General features: G+C 40.3%; 2 protein-coding genes across 3 annotated transcripts in view; both read left to right on the top strand.

Annotated features, from left to right (window-relative positions):
- Positions 1-18,910, top strand: part of LOC118814461 — a 77,059-nt gene that overhangs the window by 7,983 nt on the left and 50,166 nt on the right. Inside the window, 3 exon segments of the mRNA XM_036580080.1 lie at positions 946-1,388; positions 1,390-1,463; positions 1,465-1,637. Coding sequence (XP_036435973.1) covers positions 946-1,388; positions 1,390-1,463; positions 1,465-1,637 — 690 coding nt within the window.
- On the top strand, positions 14,112-18,622 carry LOC118814457 (uncharacterized protein K02A2.6-like). 2 transcript variants are annotated; one of them, XM_036580077.1, is made up of 2 exons: positions 14,112-14,649; positions 15,662-18,622. In XM_036580077.1, exon 2 carries the CDS (start codon positions 16,437-16,439, stop codon positions 18,282-18,284), a length of 1,848 nt encoding a protein of 615 aa, XP_036435970.1. In that variant the 5' UTR covers positions 14,112-14,649; positions 15,662-16,436; the 3' UTR covers positions 18,285-18,622. The 2 variants fall into 2 exon arrangements, with proteins under 2 accessions (XP_036435970.1, XP_036435971.1); XM_036580078.1 differs by having other exon boundaries at positions 15,662-16,386.

Genomic DNA, 18,910 nt, shown 5'->3' with positions numbered 1-18,910 from the left:
GCCTTCCCTGAAAAAGACATCATCTGGATGGCAGCATATGTTGCCAAAACATATATATATCGTTCAGCATTAATGGTGTCTTCACAGATGTGCACATCACCCATGCCATGTGCACTAATGCACCCCTCACCATCAACAATCCCCGTGTTAGAAACCCAGTGATCTATGGGATAAGATACTGACCAACCACAGAAGAGGACTCAAGTGCAGAGCAGTAGAGAGTCAAGAACGCGGAAAAAGGCAAAGCAAAGTTGCCCTGAGTGAGGCTTGGCCTGGCATCCTCATGACACAAGGGTGAATGTGTTACCACTAGACTACTGCAGCCACAATGAGGGATGCCTCGTGGAAGAGCTGACAAATCAAGGGGAGAAGCGAAGGTCAAACAAAAGAAACACAAGAGCAGTGTCTTTAAACAGAAGAGAGTTCCTGAAAACTAAACGGGAAAGCAGTCAACAGAAAAGGGCACAAAGTGTTTTTTGGGGGTGGGTCTTTTTAATTTATTTCTTCTTTTTTCTTAATACTTACGCCAAGGCTTTGGAATGCCAAAAGAGGAAACCACTTTTACTCAGTTACTCAGTATTTAAGTAGTTTTTTGCTTTTGTGTTTCTTTTGAGTTGAGTTTTTGGAAAAATACTTTCAATTTTACTAAAGTTATCAATTCATAGAAGTAACAATACTTTTATTTGAATGTGAATTTAGTCTGCTCTAATACATTTCTGACCTTTTTTGAACAGTCTTTCAGAGTTTGTGATGGCTCTTCTCTACCTAATTCTTCCGTTTAATCACAATGTAAAAGAAACAAACACATTGTTGTTTCTGAACACTTAAGCATTTTCAAATTCTATTTACATCAAATAATGTTGTTGTTGTTGTTTGTGTGTGTGTGTATGTGTGCAAGTGATATATACAGATATTTTACAATCTTTGTGTCACTGTCTATTGCAGGTGATACACACTGTCTCTCAGAGCTGAGGATTGTGCTGCTGGGGTACAGATATGCTGGGAAGAGTTCAGCAGGAAACACCATCCTGAACAGAGAGGAGTTTGAGTTAAAGAGAGCTGCTCAGTGTGTAAAGAGACAGAGAGAAGTAGCAGGGAGACACATCACTGTGGTTGAAGCTCCAGGATGGTGGAGCAATAAACCTGTAGAGGAGAGCACTGAGTTACTGAAACAGGAGGTTGTGCTCAGTGTGTCTCTGTGTCCTCCGGGACCTCATGCTGTACTGCTGATCATACGTGTAGACTGCACATTTAAAGAGCATGAGAGAAAAGTATTAGATGGAAGCCTGAAGCTTCTGCTTGAGAGAGTGTGGAGTCACACTATAGTGCTGTTCACTCGTGGAGACTGTCTGGGAGACACACCCATAGAGCAGCACATTGAGAGTGAAAGGGAAGGAGCTCCAGTGGCTGGTTGAGAAATGTGGGAACAGGTATCATGTTCTCAACAATGAGAACAGGAGTGATGACAGAGCTGCTGGAGAAGATAGAGGAGATGGTGGCAGCAAACAGTGGACGCCATTTTGAAATGGACAGAAAGATTCTACAGGAGGTGAAAGAAAAGAGGAGAGCAGAGGAAGAGAGAGCTAAAGAGAGGAAGAAGGTGGAGAAACAGAAAGATGACATCAGATCACAGATAGGTGAGTGTCTCAGTTATCAATATTGGGATACAATGTGCAGTGCATTATTATGTTGTGGTATCTCTTGATTCTTAATAATAACAACATTGTTAGGCCAGTTCAGACCTAGATTTAAATAAATTGTTGTAGTATGACATAAGACTGACTTTGGACGGAGGTCTGAGCAGCTTCTGCTTCAAGACCGTACCCCTCTTGATGAACTGTGGATGGACTAAGACTGGAACATACTAAATATGGGGGAGTGAGGCATGCTCTGTGCACAGAGTGGCTTTATTTGGGGCAGCTCCCACTACACACAAAAAAGCACAGCTCAGAATGTCAGAGACTTTGCAAAGCACATTTACAAACATTGGAGTAAACATGTGAGTGGTAATGAGAATGTGTTCCAGAGAATGAGTTCAAGGTGTGTGGTAATGAGTGGGTGGAGTCAAGGTGGAGCTGGAGTGTGCCATTAAAGAACAAGGGAGTCCAAAAGCTGTCTACCCTCATGCAGCAGAGGGGAGACCCTGTCACATAGATCTAGAACTGAGTAACAGGAAGGAGATAGGAAAGTGGTGGGGGTGCAAGAACTTTTTCATAGGTAATGGAAACTAGAAATGGAAATTCATTAAAAGTTAATTAGGATCCTCCCCAAATCTATTTTTTAAATATGGAATTCTCTGCCTTTTCAGGAGTTTCGACTGAACCCAGCCTTTAACCCTAGCTTTACAATGTAATAGCTGAAAACTAGCTAGATGTGATGAAGATACACAAAACGACACTTTCAGCAGACTTCTTTGCTTTGCAATTTCCAGTTGTCGCAACCAAGAGCTATCTCTTTTGGCCAGGGTCTGGACATTTATAAGTAATTCTAATATTGTCTATACTATTGCCCTAATAACTATCTGTAATCTAATGTCTTCAAAAAGAATTAATAGAATCAAAGAATATCAACAAAAATGAAAAAGGATAAAAAGGAATGAAAAAAGACTCCAGCCACGTTCTTGTGGAAGGAAGGAAAAGGCCTTCGCTTTATTTAGCATCAAATGGCAAGATGGTTCCCGGTCAACCACAATGCAAAGAAAATCTCAAAGCATCCCTTTTTATTCCTCCTCGGGGGTGATGAGGTAATCTCCCCACCCCATTTACACAGTTCCATACCATTTTAGTCCCCATCATATCCAAACCTTACACCTTTTTTGGTAACCTTTAAAACCAAACATGTATGATGTCTAAACCCTGTGACGATTCAACAGAATTCAGACGCTCGCGGATAAAAGGAGCAACAGTTGTTTTATTATCGTCAGGCAAAGCCGTGGTCAAAAAACAGGCGTGGGTCAAATCCAAAAAAGCCAGCCAGATCACAATTGTGATAATAATACCAGGCAGTCAAGATCAAAGGGATAAAGCAAAAATCGTGGTCAAAGAACAAGCCAAAACGTCAAAAACACAGATCCACAAACAGCAGGCAAAGGTACCAAGGGGTTAGGCAAAAAACAAGGTCAGGGAAACAAAGCACAGGTCATAACAGGCAAAGACAATCAGAAATATAACACTCGGTAAGTTCTTGGAATAAACAATACCTCGCAATGTCTGCATCTAAAGCCCGGGCTTATATACTGAACTAATACAGTCATATGACAAGATACACAGGTGCACAACATTAGTATTCAGGCGATCGGGAACGCTGATAGGTGCGTGTGCTATTGTCTGATGTCATGTGATCTCCTGAAGGATTGTGGGCAATGGAGTCTGTTTCGGTTTCCGAGTCCGAGGGAAGTTGTTTTGACATGTGATCTCCACATGCATGCTGGGAAATGAAGTCCGAATCTTCCCGATGCGTGACAAACCCACTCTGGTCTGACTCTTACCAGATTGTTCTCTCCTTACAGGGCCCTCTTGCGCAGCTCTCCATAGGGCCATCTCACACAATCCTCCATATACATACAAGACTGGACCTCAGCTATAACTTAAACTGTCATCTGGCACAGCTCCATTCTGTGGGCCCAAAAACTCTTTCCCTGTTAGAGAGTCTACTGCATACAGTCCATAGTCTGCTTCCCTGTGTTACCTTATTAGGAGGGCTCTCTAGTCAGAGTTTAGTTCCAACCATAATCTTACACACCTTTCCAAATGAAGGCCTTAAATGAAAGCCTTCCAATATGTTGAACTCAGCAAATCAGTAGAAATCGTGCACTAAAATTTGCAGAAAAATGACATATAGATATAGAAGGAATGAGTGCAGGAAGAAGGGTTTGGAGCAATCTGGGCAGACTTACAAAGTTTCAGAGAGGATTTTCCCAGAGAGGCATGCCATGACACAGAGCTACTTTTATTTTTTTAGTGAAAAACTGCATCATTACTATTTGGCCATTGCTGATACTTATTTTAACACACCCAGCTGTTCTGGAATCAGTACTACAAATCATCAAATACTGTATATCATTCTCAAGTTATAGAGCATAAACTGAAAAATTAAACCACTCTCTTTTCCCCATGTTTCACAGTGAAAGATGCATCTTCTGTGGGAGGATCATTCAGATCACAATCAGGACCTGTTTGTGCATCAACATGTTCCAGAGACTCATCTCACAATTCTTCAAGATCCATTCCTGAATCTCTGCACTTGGAAAGGTCTAATTGTCTAAATATAACCGAACCAACCAGTAAGTAGTACAGATTTTTTTTTAATGAACACTTCTAAAATCTTGAAACAGACACAAGAATATAAATGTGAAACGAGTAGAAACAAGGCTTCATAGTCAGAAAAGAGTGACAAGGTTTCGTAACCGAATTGCCCATTATGGATGGTGCATGGCAACTGCAGCTATTTTCAAAATGAAAAACTGGGCCAAAATTGTCATGTTGCTTTGCCACACCCAGAACAAATTAATTTAATATTAGTCAACATTTTAGTCTGTTCTTTAGTTGGTGAAACTAAGAGACTGAAGAGCTCTACACTATAAGTAATTAAATACAGGATTATCAGACTAAAGGCCAGAGAGTGAAAAACTGAACCATGTTCTTCATCCTTTACAGTGAGTATAGAGAAGAGCTCAGATACATCTTCTGTGAGAGGATCATTCAGATCACGATCAGGACCATCACAATCATCAACACGATCCAAAGACTCATCTCACAGCTCTGGATTTGGTTCTGTTACATCTATTCCTGAATCTCTGCTCTTGGAAAGGTCTAATAGCATGAAAGGACCACCAACCCGTGAGTATTACACTTTTACATTTTTAACCCTTAGAACTCAAAGCGGAAATGTAGCCTTCATACCTTCAGAACGGTTTAAGCTACAGACATGATCTACATATCAGATCATTTGGCAGAGCCCTAGCTAGCTAGCATGTCATCAAGCTGTGATGTCAGAGTGAGTAAGTGAGCTTGGAAAATCACCAAAAATCTTGATATTATTGCTGATTTTTGGCCTTTATATTCCAACAAAGGGTTAAAACAGTGACATAATTCACACATCAGATCACTCATCAGACTCTGCCCTTACAATCCAGAGTGATTTCATCCACCTGTGACCATCCATCAGCCAGCAATCCAGCCCCAAAATCACCCAAACCCCACTCTCTACTGTTATATTATATCTCTGCTTTTAGTCTTTGTATTATGAACAAAGGGTTAAAAATAGTGACATGATCACACACCAGAACACTCAGCACATCCTGCCATCACTAGCCAGAGTGTTTACTTTCTTATAATGTTGCTACAATGTTGTCAAACACTGGTGCTGTTCACGTTGTCCGAACAAGGTTGACATGTTATGACAACCTCATTATTCTGTAACGTTGCCATACAGTATTATGAGTACCTATTGGCATTTTAGCATGATTCCATAGACAACATAATGGAACTTATGAGGATTCTAGGAGGTTGTGACAACGTAGTGGCAACATTGTCACAGCTCAACAATGTTGCCAGATAACGTTGTGACAACTGTCTGAGGAATTACATGTGAACATTGTGGGCTCCAAAACATTAGGTTGTCAAAACCTAACTGTGTTTGCAAGTACAGCGAATGTTTGGTATAGAATGTCTCCTTGTGTTTCAAACAGTCCTCTGATTGACTCAGACTCAGTTTAGTGCTGATAATCAGAAATTTATTTCCCTCAAAATCACACAAACAGGCCCTAAAACACATTTTAACAGATAGATAACAATAAATATGACAAATATTATTATAAAAGTAATAAGTTTACATTGCATTTGAGTTTTTTCAGTTTACATTGCATTTGAGTATTAAAAATATCTGATATTAAATGTGCAACTCAATTTATAATGAACAATAAAGCATGTCTGGCTGTGTTTCAGAGTATTATTACGTAGCATGAATCCAAGAGGACAGAAAACCAATAAAAATCATGGCCACTTTAAGCTAACTGTTTACTTTTCCTCAATAATGACCAATAGAATGATTCACCATCACAATTCTTGCACTTTCAGCTCACAGACACTCCAGACTAACAATTTCTGAAAAGGTAGCTAACATGCCACGTGTTTTCATAATCTCTATAAGCAAATAACACAGTTTTTCAGGCACTGGGTAAATTTATGATAAAAAAGTACCCAAATTTATAAAGATATCAAATTTGTGTTAGCATTTACATGTCAAGTAATGGCATATCTAAGTAGCTCAGGGTCACCTGAAAATAACATATGGCATGTGTGACTGTTTCATGTAAATACTTATATTTACATTATATATATAATATATAATACTTATATAATTGCAATAGTAATCGTAATTGGCTCAAAATACAAAAAAAAAAATTACCCCAAAAAGTCTAGGGTTCTAAGGGTTAAACGTACATTATTTTTGTTCTTACTTATGTCTTTTAAGTAGTGGAGAGTTCATTTGGACAGAAAGCTTTTGCTCTGAATAGAGCCTTGTCTTGCTCAAATACATGTTCACATTAAACGTCTTTAATAAATGAGACATATCTCAGAATCTGAAAGTCATGTTACACGTTTTCATTTGTTATTTTCTTTATTATTTTTCTCAGTGAACAGAGAGGAGAGGTCAGAGACCTGGTCTCTGGGAAGTTCTGCGTATGGCTCGTTCAGATCTCGATCAGGACCTGACACTAATTCTGTTTATGGATCAGCACGTTCCAGTGCCTCAGCCCACAGCGGTGGATATTTAACAACAATTCCTGAATCTGTTCAGAGTTCAAAATCCAAAGAAAAAGTTCAGTTTCCAAGGATTCCAAAAATTTTATGCGGACATCCAGCAAAGAGGATGGTGTCAGTGAGGACACAGTTGCAGTGAAACATGAAATGAAAAAGTGAGCTGTTGTTTAATGGTGATAGAAGAAAAACATCTTTTTCAGTAACTGTAGATAATGACAGCAATGGAAAAAAGAAATGTCTTCCACATTACGAATGTAATGTTGCCTTGAGGCAACATTGCGCAACAATAAGAAGAAATGATATAGAGCTGTGTTCCCTGAAGTGGTGAGATCTGGCTTGTGACTGGCTAAATCCATTCCACTGTCGCACAATGTTGCTTCTAGGCAGCAAACATATTTCTGCAAATTCTCATAACAAAGAAAATGTATACTGAACATTAAAGGTTTAAATGTGCTCACTAAGTGATAGTATGACTAAGCACATGCTTTTTATTGACTTACTCAAACTCTTTCCTTTATTGTTAACCTTTTCCTCATCTTTAAATATGTGTAACGTTATTGTAAAGTGAGAAAAATGAATTTGTTGCCCTATGGCAACATGGTGCCATAGAGGGTTAAGAACAGCAATTTCGTCACTCATTCTGGACTTGGGCAGCAATTTTCCATCACAAAATAGGCTGGCACACATCAGTCCTTTAATGTTTGGAATGTTATTGCATGAATTTCATAAATTATGAATGTGAATATGTGATGTCCTATGTATGCTTTGCCATGCATGTCTTGAAAGTGTTGGTGGATCCTCTGCTGTAAAGAGGAGAGCTGCTTTATTGTCTGACCTAAAGGCAGCATTCTGGGTTTTCAGCAGCGAGTACACCTCTACAGTCATCCATGGCTTCCGGGCCCAGGTGCACCACTGGACCACAAGTCGGTTGGAACTTTCTGGGCGTAACTTTCAGACTGTTGCACCAACTGGTTGTATGCTGAATTTCATTCATTTCATTTTCAATTAGCTAACTATGCTACAAAGCATGCAAAAAGTAGGCATCGTGCTTCATTCAGAGTAAATGAGTTTAGAAATACCTGTCAGATGTCTGCAAATGTTCACATGTACACTATATGGACAAAAATACTGGGACACCTACACATTACACCCACAGGAGCTTCTATGACATCCCATTCTAAATCTATAGGCATTAATATGGTGTTGGTCCTCCTTTGCAGCTACAACACCTTCCACTCTTCACTCTTCTGCAAAGCTTTCTACAAGATTTTGGAGTGTGACTGTGGGAATTTTCTGACCATTCACCCATGAAAGCATGTGTGAGGTCAGATACTGATGTTGGACATTTTGGCCTGCTTCTGAAATCTCCATTCTAGTTCATCCCAAAGGTGTTTGATGGGGTTGAGGTCAGGACTCTGTGCAGGTCAGTCAAGTTTTTCCACACCAAACTCACCCAACCTTGTTTTTATGGACCTTGCTTTGAGCTCTGGGGCTCAGTCATGCTGGAACAGAAAGGGGCCTTCCTCAAACTGTTCCCACAAAGTTAGAAGCATATAATTGTCCAAAATGGTCCAGTTCTCCTCAGAGACAGGAAAATAATACAAATGCAGAACCAGGATTGAGAAACACTGCATTAAAACACTGGCATCATCTTTCTTGGACATGGTCTACCACTCTTTCTCAAAAAGCTTCTCTATGAACACTATCCCACTTCTGCTAAGCATTGTATAATAAACCCCATTAACATATAATGGCTATTTTGTTTGAATACTTACAGATAAAATAATTTGAATGATACAGTGCTACTACAGGTTTAGTTATGGTATTTGCTGTTTTAGATGGACCTCTGTCATCTGCTGCTTTCTTGTGACCATTATACGAATTGCAGATGAGTCAGGTTTTACTTAAATCACAAAAACAATAATTTAATAACTAATAAATAGTTTTTTGTAATACAATCCCTAAATATAATATTTTGGTCTTTTATTTAATTTCTTTCTGAATTGTATTATAGTGGTAGAATTCTGTGGGATGCAAGTTTTAAAAGATTTATAGCCTTTACAGGATTTATTCTTCTGCTTATCTGCTTTTTACATTTGCTATTTTATGTTTGTACAACCCTTGTTGTGTTGGTACAATGAGGCTGAAGTTGGCTTCCTGTTCAGTAGCTTCTTTGCTGAATTTTCCTTTCCACATCAAATAGTGAAACAACATTTCATAGTAAATCTTCTGCTGCAGTCTTAATGCTTTCTCTATTGCTAAGGATTGCTAGCTAGTATGCTATGCATGTAAAAGGGTGGGAATGGAAATGGTAGAGTAATGGTATGTAGCATTTTTCTAAAACACAGTAAATAAATAGGACAATGCATTACAAATCATTAAATGTACCAATTCAGAACAGCCAACAACTGGGACATTACATTTTAGCTAACCCAAGAAAAAACACATCAAATACCACATATGAAAGTATAAGTTAAATTAGGCTGCCCTGTGGAGATGCATTATGTTATGTTAGCCCTTTAGCTTACTTTATTTTTAGGGTAACACTTTATTTGGATGGTCCACTCTAAATGCTTTGTAAATGCTCAGTATATCTTTAAGTAACATGCAATGAAATATCTATTAACTGCAACTTGACGTGAAGTTGAGTGTTATTTGATTGGTCCACAGTAGATGCTTTATAAATCACTCTGTCTTTATGTAACAGTCAACCAAATATCTATTAAATGTAATTAAACCTTAAGTTCAGTATGAAAGATTTCATCTAAATCATAACCATACTGTTGTTGATAATCAACTGTATATCACCAGAAAGTTTTTTAGTGTTATAGGTGTCTGTAGAGCATCTACAGGGGACCATCCAAATAAAGTGTGACGATTTTTAGTCATTTGTAAGTTGTAGGCTAGGTTAGCTCAAGGTTTGAGGATGGGTGACTGCCAGTATTTCTCCTTGTTTTCCTGGAGCATTTTGTAGTTCTACAATTACAGACTGTAGTCCATCTGTTCATTTGTTTGTTAGCCCCCTTTCACTCTGTTCTTCAGTGGTCAGGACCCCCACAGGACCACCACAGAGCAGGTATTACTTGGGTGGTGGATCATTCCCAGCACTGCAGTGACACTGACATGGTGGTGGTGTGTTAGTGTGTGTTACGCTGGTATGAGTGGATCAGACGCAGCAGTGCTTGGCATCTGAACTGGTTCAAAACATTTGCCCCAGGTCAGCATCCAAGAAAAATAAAATCTAAAAAAAGAAATGTTTTAAAGTTTGTAAAAAATTGCTTGAAGGGCTATATATATTAACACAAGTTATTTTTTAATTAGTGACAAGGCTTTTGCACTTTAGCATTTATCAGTAATGCATGTTATTTCCAGACTGTAGAGCATCAAGAATTGTGCTGACAGACTGTGTCAAAGCCCTCTGTGGTCAGTGACTTGCAGCAAAACAGTTTTGAAACAATATAACATTAACATAAAGTATACTCATACATGAAGATAAATTATTAGAAGCAAGTTAAATTCTTGCTTAATATGCTTGTGGGTATATTTAGTTTTTTTCCATCTGAATTTTCGTGACCAAACCATAAGGTAAATTATTCACTAACTGTATTAAAGTAAATGTACATTTTTATTTTCTTTATTATTTTTTCGTAAAAGTTCCCCTCAAATTAACAGAAACGTGTGTTTTATAATCACACATATTGCTATATGCTTACAATTTACTGCTGAAAGACAAAAATCTTGCTTTTTGTATTATTTTATAAAAATTGTTTTTTCAGAGCAGATCACTGAAGAGATGCCATCTGTTTATAGTTTATAGCCCAGATTTGTGGGAAAATGGGTCGACTTTCAATAAAAAAAAAGTTCAGCTTCTTCTATTATAAGGGTTTAAAATTACATTACCCATCTATTTGACTGGAAAGAAGACAGTTACAGCCTCATATGACACCGACCTTTTGAATGTAGCTCATGAAATATGAAAGTTATATAGAATATGATGAAGTGTGTTTTGGAACCACTGGTGGTTCCAAGGAGTTTAAAAGGTTAACGTATTCAGAACAAAATAAAATCAACTAGAAGGCAAGCAAACATAAAAAGCATCAGCCCTCATTAACATAGAAGGTAAAATCGATGCCCCTTCTAGCTTTTCACTTTATTAAGCATGATGTCATCATAAAGTGTGGCAGTGTTGGGTGCGAAGTCTCAAATGTCACACTGTCCTAGAAACACATCTGACCTGGAGGCTGAGTAGAAATGATTTCTGATTATGACTCTGTTCTTTCTCTGTTCTTTCTGATTGTTTCTACATCAAATATCAAACAAATGACAGGATAAACCACCCAAGGGGGGGGCATTTCTTTGTCAGGAGGGATTACAGTCAACGTTCAGAACAGCACAACACTTCATTGTGAAAGTGATTCAAGTGAATTTGACCAGTGTGGACTTCCTGCAGCTCACAGAAAATACAGCTTAAGTTTCTATACGGTAATAACACAGGTGTTTTGTAACCCCTCCAGTGACATGCATGATGTGTATCTTTTCCAGGACGAACTCTCAATATATCAACAGCTGAAAGAACAAAACACCTTTAATCAAGAGAGGATCAAAATTTCACAATTTCCAAGGAGAATCGTTCCTTTTTACAATATGCTTTCACTGTCAATCTCAGGTTTCAACCTGGAACTGCAGTCTTGCTGAGTTTAACTGGAATTAACAGGCTATGAATTCACTCTGAGCACTGTGTTTGTACGACTGTTCCTGTACCTGTTTGCATACATTGATGCAAATGCATGGTTTAATATTTGTAATATTTATAATTTTTGCAAAATGCTAGGACAAAAACGGACAAAAGTAGGTTCTAGATTAACCCCTCTTCTCAGACATTTATTGAAGGTTACAATCTTTTTGTAAAAAAGTATTGTGGTGTCATAGAAACTGCTGACCTTAGTGCCATAGATACTTTTTGTGAGAAACGTGAGTAATGATTAAAATAGATCAATAAAGATTTTAATAGCTGACATTTCATGCCAGGTCTGCATGTCTGTAACCTACATAAAAAGGAGCTAGTAAAGAGGCCTAGCTGTTCTCTGGCCTGACCACTTCCTGAGCAATGAAGACAGGGTGAGCAAAAATATCTTTTTGCTGTTTTTGCACAGTAATGCATAGCATCAATATCAAGACAACATTTTCTAGGTAAGGAAACAATGTTACTGCCCATTAACTGTGAAAATAAATAGTGATTACATTATGGAAATAATGCCTTTTACAGCATATTACATTGCTTATGAATTTGTAAATATGCATATTTGTAGGAATTCCTATCAGCTCAAAAGAAAAAAATGTGGCCATAATTTAACATTTAATATGGCGAGTTTTAATCAGCCACATTATTTATTTACTCTATTAAAATGTACATAAGCTGCACTGTTGTAGTCCATCTGTAACGATGAATACAACATCAGTAGTTGCATTGCTGTTGCATGCATTGGTAATGTGTAACTACACAGTTATTAGAGATACTCAATAATATACTTAGTATAAACAGGGATGTTTTAATCCTTCTAGGAAAACCTACCATTTGGAACATTATTATAAAGAAAGACAGAACTAGTGACTTTAGTAACCAAAGAGGCACTAGTAATCAAAGGAAGACCTCCACAGCTGATAACAGAAGAATTCTTACCTTAATGAAGAAAAATCTCATACACCTGTCCAACTGATCAGATACGCTCTCCAGAATATGAAATCATGAATATAAAAACCACTAGTTAGCCACAAAAACAGGATGGCCAGGTTACACTTTGCTAAGAAACTCTAAAAAGAGCCTACAAAATTCTGGAAAAAAGCCAAGTCAGTCATTGGGATTCAGATCAATGCTGAAGAAAAACCTTAAGGGGACTAGACCACAGAGTCAGTGAGCCAGTCAGAGAGTGAGCCAGTCTCTCTTCTGGTATTGCTGGATTTGAGTGCAGCTGTTTTTTAAAGTTTATTTTAAAGGTATATTACTCAGGAGTTACATTATACAGTGACTTGCTGTCATGTTTTGCATTGATTATAAAGTCTTGCTTACATTTATAATGGCTTAGCTCCAGCATGTTGCTTATATGTTGAAGCATTATGGCCCAACCAGACCACTGCACTTAGTTTAGGCAAGCCTACTGCAAACTTTTATAATCACTTACAGCTCAGTTGATGAAGCTCCTTTTTATGCAGCCCATAAACTTTGGAATAGTATTCCAGAAAATATTAGCAATGCAAGTATGATTAATGTTTTTAAGTCCAGAATAAAACATATTGGTTTAGGCATCAGCTTAATAGTTTTGTGGCTTATTTTTCTGTGTTGTTATCTAATGGACATTTCTATATGCACTGGGTACAGATCAGCCACAGGTGAGGAGCAAGGCAAAAAGGGTGGCACAAGGGAGGAGGAGGAAAACCCCTTATTTAGAGGACAGATTTATAGAACTTTTTCTAGGTAGTCAGTAAGATAATCAATTTAGGGCAGGGGATAGTAGTCAAATGCAGATACTTCATTCAGGCAATGAAGGTCATTACAAAACCACCAGCTCTCATCTGATTTAAGCACAAACACTGTGAGGCTTGTCCAGGCACTGTTGGATGACTATATGATTCCTTAGGTGAATCTCAAAATTGAAGTCTCCTTGATTTCTCTCTCCTCCTTTTTGTAGCCCATGATGCAGAAATAGATTGACTTGTCATCTTAAAGATGTATCAATTCTGTAAATGTGCTGGGAGGAATCGAGGAGAGAGGAGAGAGGGGGCTTCCAGAGTGAGGAAACACATGTGCATCCTACATGGAAGTCTTTTTAGTTGTAGCACATGATGTAGGTCTGTGTTACAATACTCTCTGCCTCTTCTCTGTGTTTTCATTGGATGATTTCACATATTGGGAGGGCTCTGTGAAAGCTTGGTGAAAAAAGTTAATGAAATTGTTGATGTTTCTGAATTTCAGTAAAGCATACTGATGGGAAAGTTGAGTTGAAAATAGTTAGCAAAGCTGCTGTCGTTCAGTTTCTCAGTTTCTGCTTGGTACTGTGCAGCATGTTATCTGTTCTTCTCCTCTGCAGTGCTACTCGATCCAATGTAATTAATGTAACATAGCAAGCAAATTTTTTATGATTTTATCAGCTTAATTTAAATGACTTAATTGTTTAGGTACATTGCACTCATTCACACCAAAACTCCTTAATCCTAAGTAGGTCATTATGGTATTGGCATCAGCAAGTACTAAAAAAACATGTACTTTGTAGTATCAGGTCATTTGCATAGGTAGGAACCTTTGTAATGTTCACGGGGGACCGGGGGGGGGAAAGATAATAAAGGAGGGGAGATCGAGAGTGAAGAGCGTGCGTGGAGTCGTATGTTGTGTCTCTAACTCAGTAGAGTGGTTTATTATTGTACCAAACAATAGAACATGGTGTAAGAAGCGGGATACGAATTTGCACCGGATTTTTCTCGCCCTTCTTTTTTTTTCTTAACCTGACCAGCAGTTTTCCAACTTCAGTAAAGAGCTCCTGAGAGCAGAACAGTTGCTGAGCGAACGCTACGGTGCTGAATATGAGCCTGTTTCAAGTCCCACCACCGGAGAAATTCACGTTCAAGGCTGAAGACTGGCCCAGATGGAGAAAGCGTTTCGAGAGGTTTCGAATTGCGTCAGGTCTGGAAACGCAAGCAGACGAAAACCAGGTGAATGCGCTGATATATGCGATGGGGGAAGAAGCAGAGGACATTTTGACCTCTTTACATCTAAGCCCGGCCGAAGCGAGTGAATTTTGCACGGTCAAAAACAAGTTGGACGCTCACTTCATAACACGTAGAAACGTCATCTTCGAGAGGGCCAAGTTTAATCAGAGGCAGCAGGAGTTGGGTGAGTCCGTTGACTGTTTTATTACTGCGCTTCACTGCCTGGCTGAACATTGCGGATACGGAGCGCTGCATGATGAAATGGTGAGGGACAGACTGGTAGTTGGGTTAAGAGACACTAAACGGTCTGAACAGTTACAGATGGACCCTGAATTAACTCTTGAAAAGGCAGTCACCAGAGCAAGACAGAGCGAGCAAGTAAAAAAGCAACAAGAAATGTTAAAAAAAAATTTCAAAGCAGACACAGTTAACACGCAGCTCGACAGTGTGCACTCACAACGGCGGGGGGATAGTAAATACACACGGTCCAAGCCACAACCACCCCAGTCAGCTAGCAGGATTGCACGAAAAAAGATCATAAAAGCTACACAATGCAAAAGGTGTGGTGACATGAAAGGTCATAGTCTGCAGCAGTGTCCAGCTAAGGAGGAAGTGTGCAATCATTGCAGGAAAAAGGGGCATTATGCCAGAGTGTGCCGAACTAAAAAGTTCAGTGAGGGAAATGTTGCAATACTGACTGAGAATGGAGAGGATGAGGCCCTATTCCTGGGCTCACTTACAGTCAGTGCAGATGCAGGTCCTTGGATGACAGAAATAAAAATGGATCACAGCAACATTGTGTGTAAAATAGACACAGGCGCAGATGTAACAGCAGTGCCAGAGAGGCTGTGTAACCAGGAACAGCTCGGTAGACTGGAAAGGTCAGCAAAGGTCCTAAAGGGCCCAAGAGGGAGACCACTGTCCGTAAAAGGTAAATTCACAGCCACACTGAAGAAAGGACAAAAGTGCACACTACAGGAAGTTTATGTTGTGGAGGGACTGACCACACCATTATTGGGTCGTTCAGCCGCCACAGCGCTGCAGTTGGTAGCCAGACTGGATGTTGTCAATCTAGACTCAGAAGAAGCAGTAAAAGCAGAATTCCCAAAGTTATTCAATGGCCTAGGGAAGATGCAGGGCGAGTATAACATTGTTCTGAAGCCAGATGCTAAACCCTTCTCTCTCTTCACCCCTAGACGCATTTCCCTCCCTTTCTTCCAAAGGTTAAAGAAGAATTGAATCGCATGGAGCAACAAGGAGTCATCTCAAAAGTGGAACAGCCAACTGAATGGTGTGCACCTATGGTGGTGGTGCCCAAGCGAACAGGCAAGGTGAGAATATGCACTGACCTCACAGAACTGAACAAATCAGTCATGAGAGAAAGGCACCCACTTCCCTCAGTAGAGCACACACTGGGACAGCTGGCAGGTGCCAAAATATTTTCAAAACTAGATGCAAACTCTGGGTTCTGGCAGATTCCACTTTCAAAAGAGTCTTCACTGCTTACCACCTTCATTACGCCGTTTGGATGATATTGTTATAATCGCTTGTGCTTTGGAATCTCTTCTGCTCCCGAGCACTTCCAGAAGCGCATGACACAAATCCTCGAGGGTCTGGAGGGGGTTTTGTGTCAGATGGATGATGTGCTCATCTGGGGAGCCACCCAACAGCAGCATGACGAGAGGCTACGCGCGGCACTGTCACAACTCCAGGAGGCTGGGGTAACACTCAATGAAAAATGTGAGTTTTCTAAGAGCAAAATTAAGTTCCTGGGGCAGGTCATCGAGGCATCAGGGGTGAGCGCTGACCCTGAAAAAGTGAAAGCAGTAAAGGACATGAGAGAACCCACTAACGTCAGTGAAGTGAGAGGACTGCTTGGAATGATAAATCTCCTGGGTAAATTTTTACCCCATCTGGCCGAAAAAACCCGTCTGCTCAGAGAACTGTTAAGTCTGGAACTGGAAGTCAAATATGTGGGCCTGGGGGTCCCAACAGCAGGAGGCCTTTGACAGAATTAAAAGGGAACTAACAACACAGCCTGGGTTGGCACTGTATGATCCAAATGCTAAAACACTGGTCTCTGCTGATGCTTCATCATATGGACTAGGTGCTGTTCTCCTCCAAAAGCGACCAGATCAAGAATGGAAACCAGTAGCGTATGCTTCACGGGCCCTCACCAGCACCGAGCAGAGGTATGCGCAGATAGAGAAGGAGGCGCTGGCCTCCACATGGGCCTGTGAGAAGTTTGCAGAGTTTCTCATAGGGAAGAACTTCCACATAGAGACAGACCACAAACCCTTGGTCCCCTTGTTGGGCTCAAAAACATTAGACGCCCTTCCACCACGAATACAGCGCCTCAGAATGAGACTGATGAGATTCGCATACACGATTTCGCATGTGTCTGGCAAAAACATTGCAACGGCAGATGTGCTTTCCAGAGCTCCTGTAAGTGGCACAGCAGACGGTCTACAAGAGGAAGAGATAAACCTGTATGTTGACACTGTCATGACACGTCTGCCGGCTACCGAGCATAAGCTCAGAGAGATCCAAATTCACCAAGACAGCGACCCCATACTTCTCCAACTTAAAACGCACTGTGTAGAGGGCTGGCCAGATAAATTCTCTGTCGATGCGACGACCCGGCCCTATCTGCCATTCTCAGGTGAATTCACTGTACAAAACGGAGTGCTACTAAAAGGGGATAGAATAGTTATCCCAGCATCACTCCGAGGAGACATACTAAACAAGCTGCACGAGGGACATCTGGGCATAACGAAATGTAGAGAGAGAGCTAAACAGTCGGTGTGGTGGCCAGGCCTTAGCAAGGAACTGAAACTGATGATTGAAAACTGTGATGCATGTGCGCGTGAGAGAACCAACCTAAAGGAGCTGATGCTGCCTACATTGTTTCCAACCAGACCATGGTCCATGGTAGGAGCAGATCTCTTTCAGTACAGCAACCAACACTACCTCATCATTGTTGACTATCATTCCAGATTCTTTGAAGTCGCTAAGATGTCATCCACAACTTCAGAAGCAATGATCCAGCACTTCAAATCAATTTTTGCTCGCCATGGAATTCCAGAGATTGTGCGTTCAGACAATGGGCCACAGTTTGCATCGGATTGCTTCAGACGCTTTGCACAGGATTGGGGCTTTAGTCATGTAACATCCAGTCCTCATTTTCCACAGAGCAATGGGGAGGCTGAGAGGGCGGTGAGAACAATCAAGAATCTTCTAAAAAAGTCAAGTGATCCCTATCTCGCTCTCATGGCCTACCGTGCTGCTCCACTGGCTAATGGATATAGTCCCACTGAGCTTCTCATGGGAAGAAAGATTAGAACACCTGTTCCCGTCATCCCGTCCCAACTCAAGCCAAAATGTGTGGACTGGAGGAAGCTGAAAGAGAAAGAGAACACATACAGACAAAAACAAAAACACAATTACGACCGCAGACACCGAGTACATCCCATGACAGACCTTCAGCTGGGAAAGCATGTGTGGATAAAAGACACAGTGGAACGTGGCACAGTTGTGTCTTCTGCCAACAAACCCAGATCTTACATTGTGGAGACACCTGGGGGTACCCTACGGAGAAACAGGTTCCATCTCTCTCCAACACCAGTGGCCCCTGAAAGTGCAGTCAACTTACCTGACATGTCTACTGAACCAAACACTTTGGTAGATTCAACAAGAACACCTGTCTCACCAAAGCCTCAAGATCAGCAGCAGCAGCCACAGTGCCAAACAGCTGAACGCCGATACCCTGTCAGAGAGAGAAAGGTCCCAAGTCGCCTAAAGGACTTTGTATGCACTTAAAGATGAGATACAGAGAACTGAGTGGTTAATGGGGCAGAATAATCCCCACACTCAGGAGAAGGGATGGGCAGTCTACCCCACCCTTCTTTAGAAAAAAAAAACTTGTGATGTTGTTTTGTTTGAAATCGCAACAAGAACTGTAAATAGTAAAAGTGAAAATATATGTTGCTCTACAGGTTATGGAATTTGGTTATCTAGTACGATACCCCTAAAGGAAAGGACACTTTATCTCAGAAAGGGGGATGTAGTATCAGGTCATTTGCATAGGTAGGAACCTTTGTAATGTTCACGGGGGACCGGGGGGGAAAGATAATAAAGGAGGGGAGTTCGAGAGTGAAGAGCGTGCGTGGAGTCGTATGTTGTGTCTCTAACTCAATAGAGTGGTTTATTATTGTACCAAACAATAGAACATACTTGGTTTAAAAAATGGTATTCATGCATCCCTCTATAGAATGCTTACATAATGTTGGAAGAAACCTCTACACGTTTCTTCTCACTCACACATCCTTTTTTACAGAAATGAGTCTTTGAAGCCGTCCACTGAAAGTTTCATTGAGGAAGCAAAAGTGGAAGCTTGAGCGTGTGTGTGTGTATGTGTATGTGAGGAGGAGAGAGAGAGTACAAGA

Source organism: Colossoma macropomum, unplaced genomic scaffold, assembly GCF_904425465.1.
Source record: "Colossoma macropomum unplaced genomic scaffold, Colossoma_macropomum, whole genome shotgun sequence".
NCBI classification, from domain to species: domain Eukaryota; kingdom Metazoa; phylum Chordata; class Actinopteri; order Characiformes; family Serrasalmidae; genus Colossoma; species Colossoma macropomum.
Note: the sequence above shows the minus strand (reverse complement) of the source record. Positions and strands in the feature narration are given on the sequence as shown.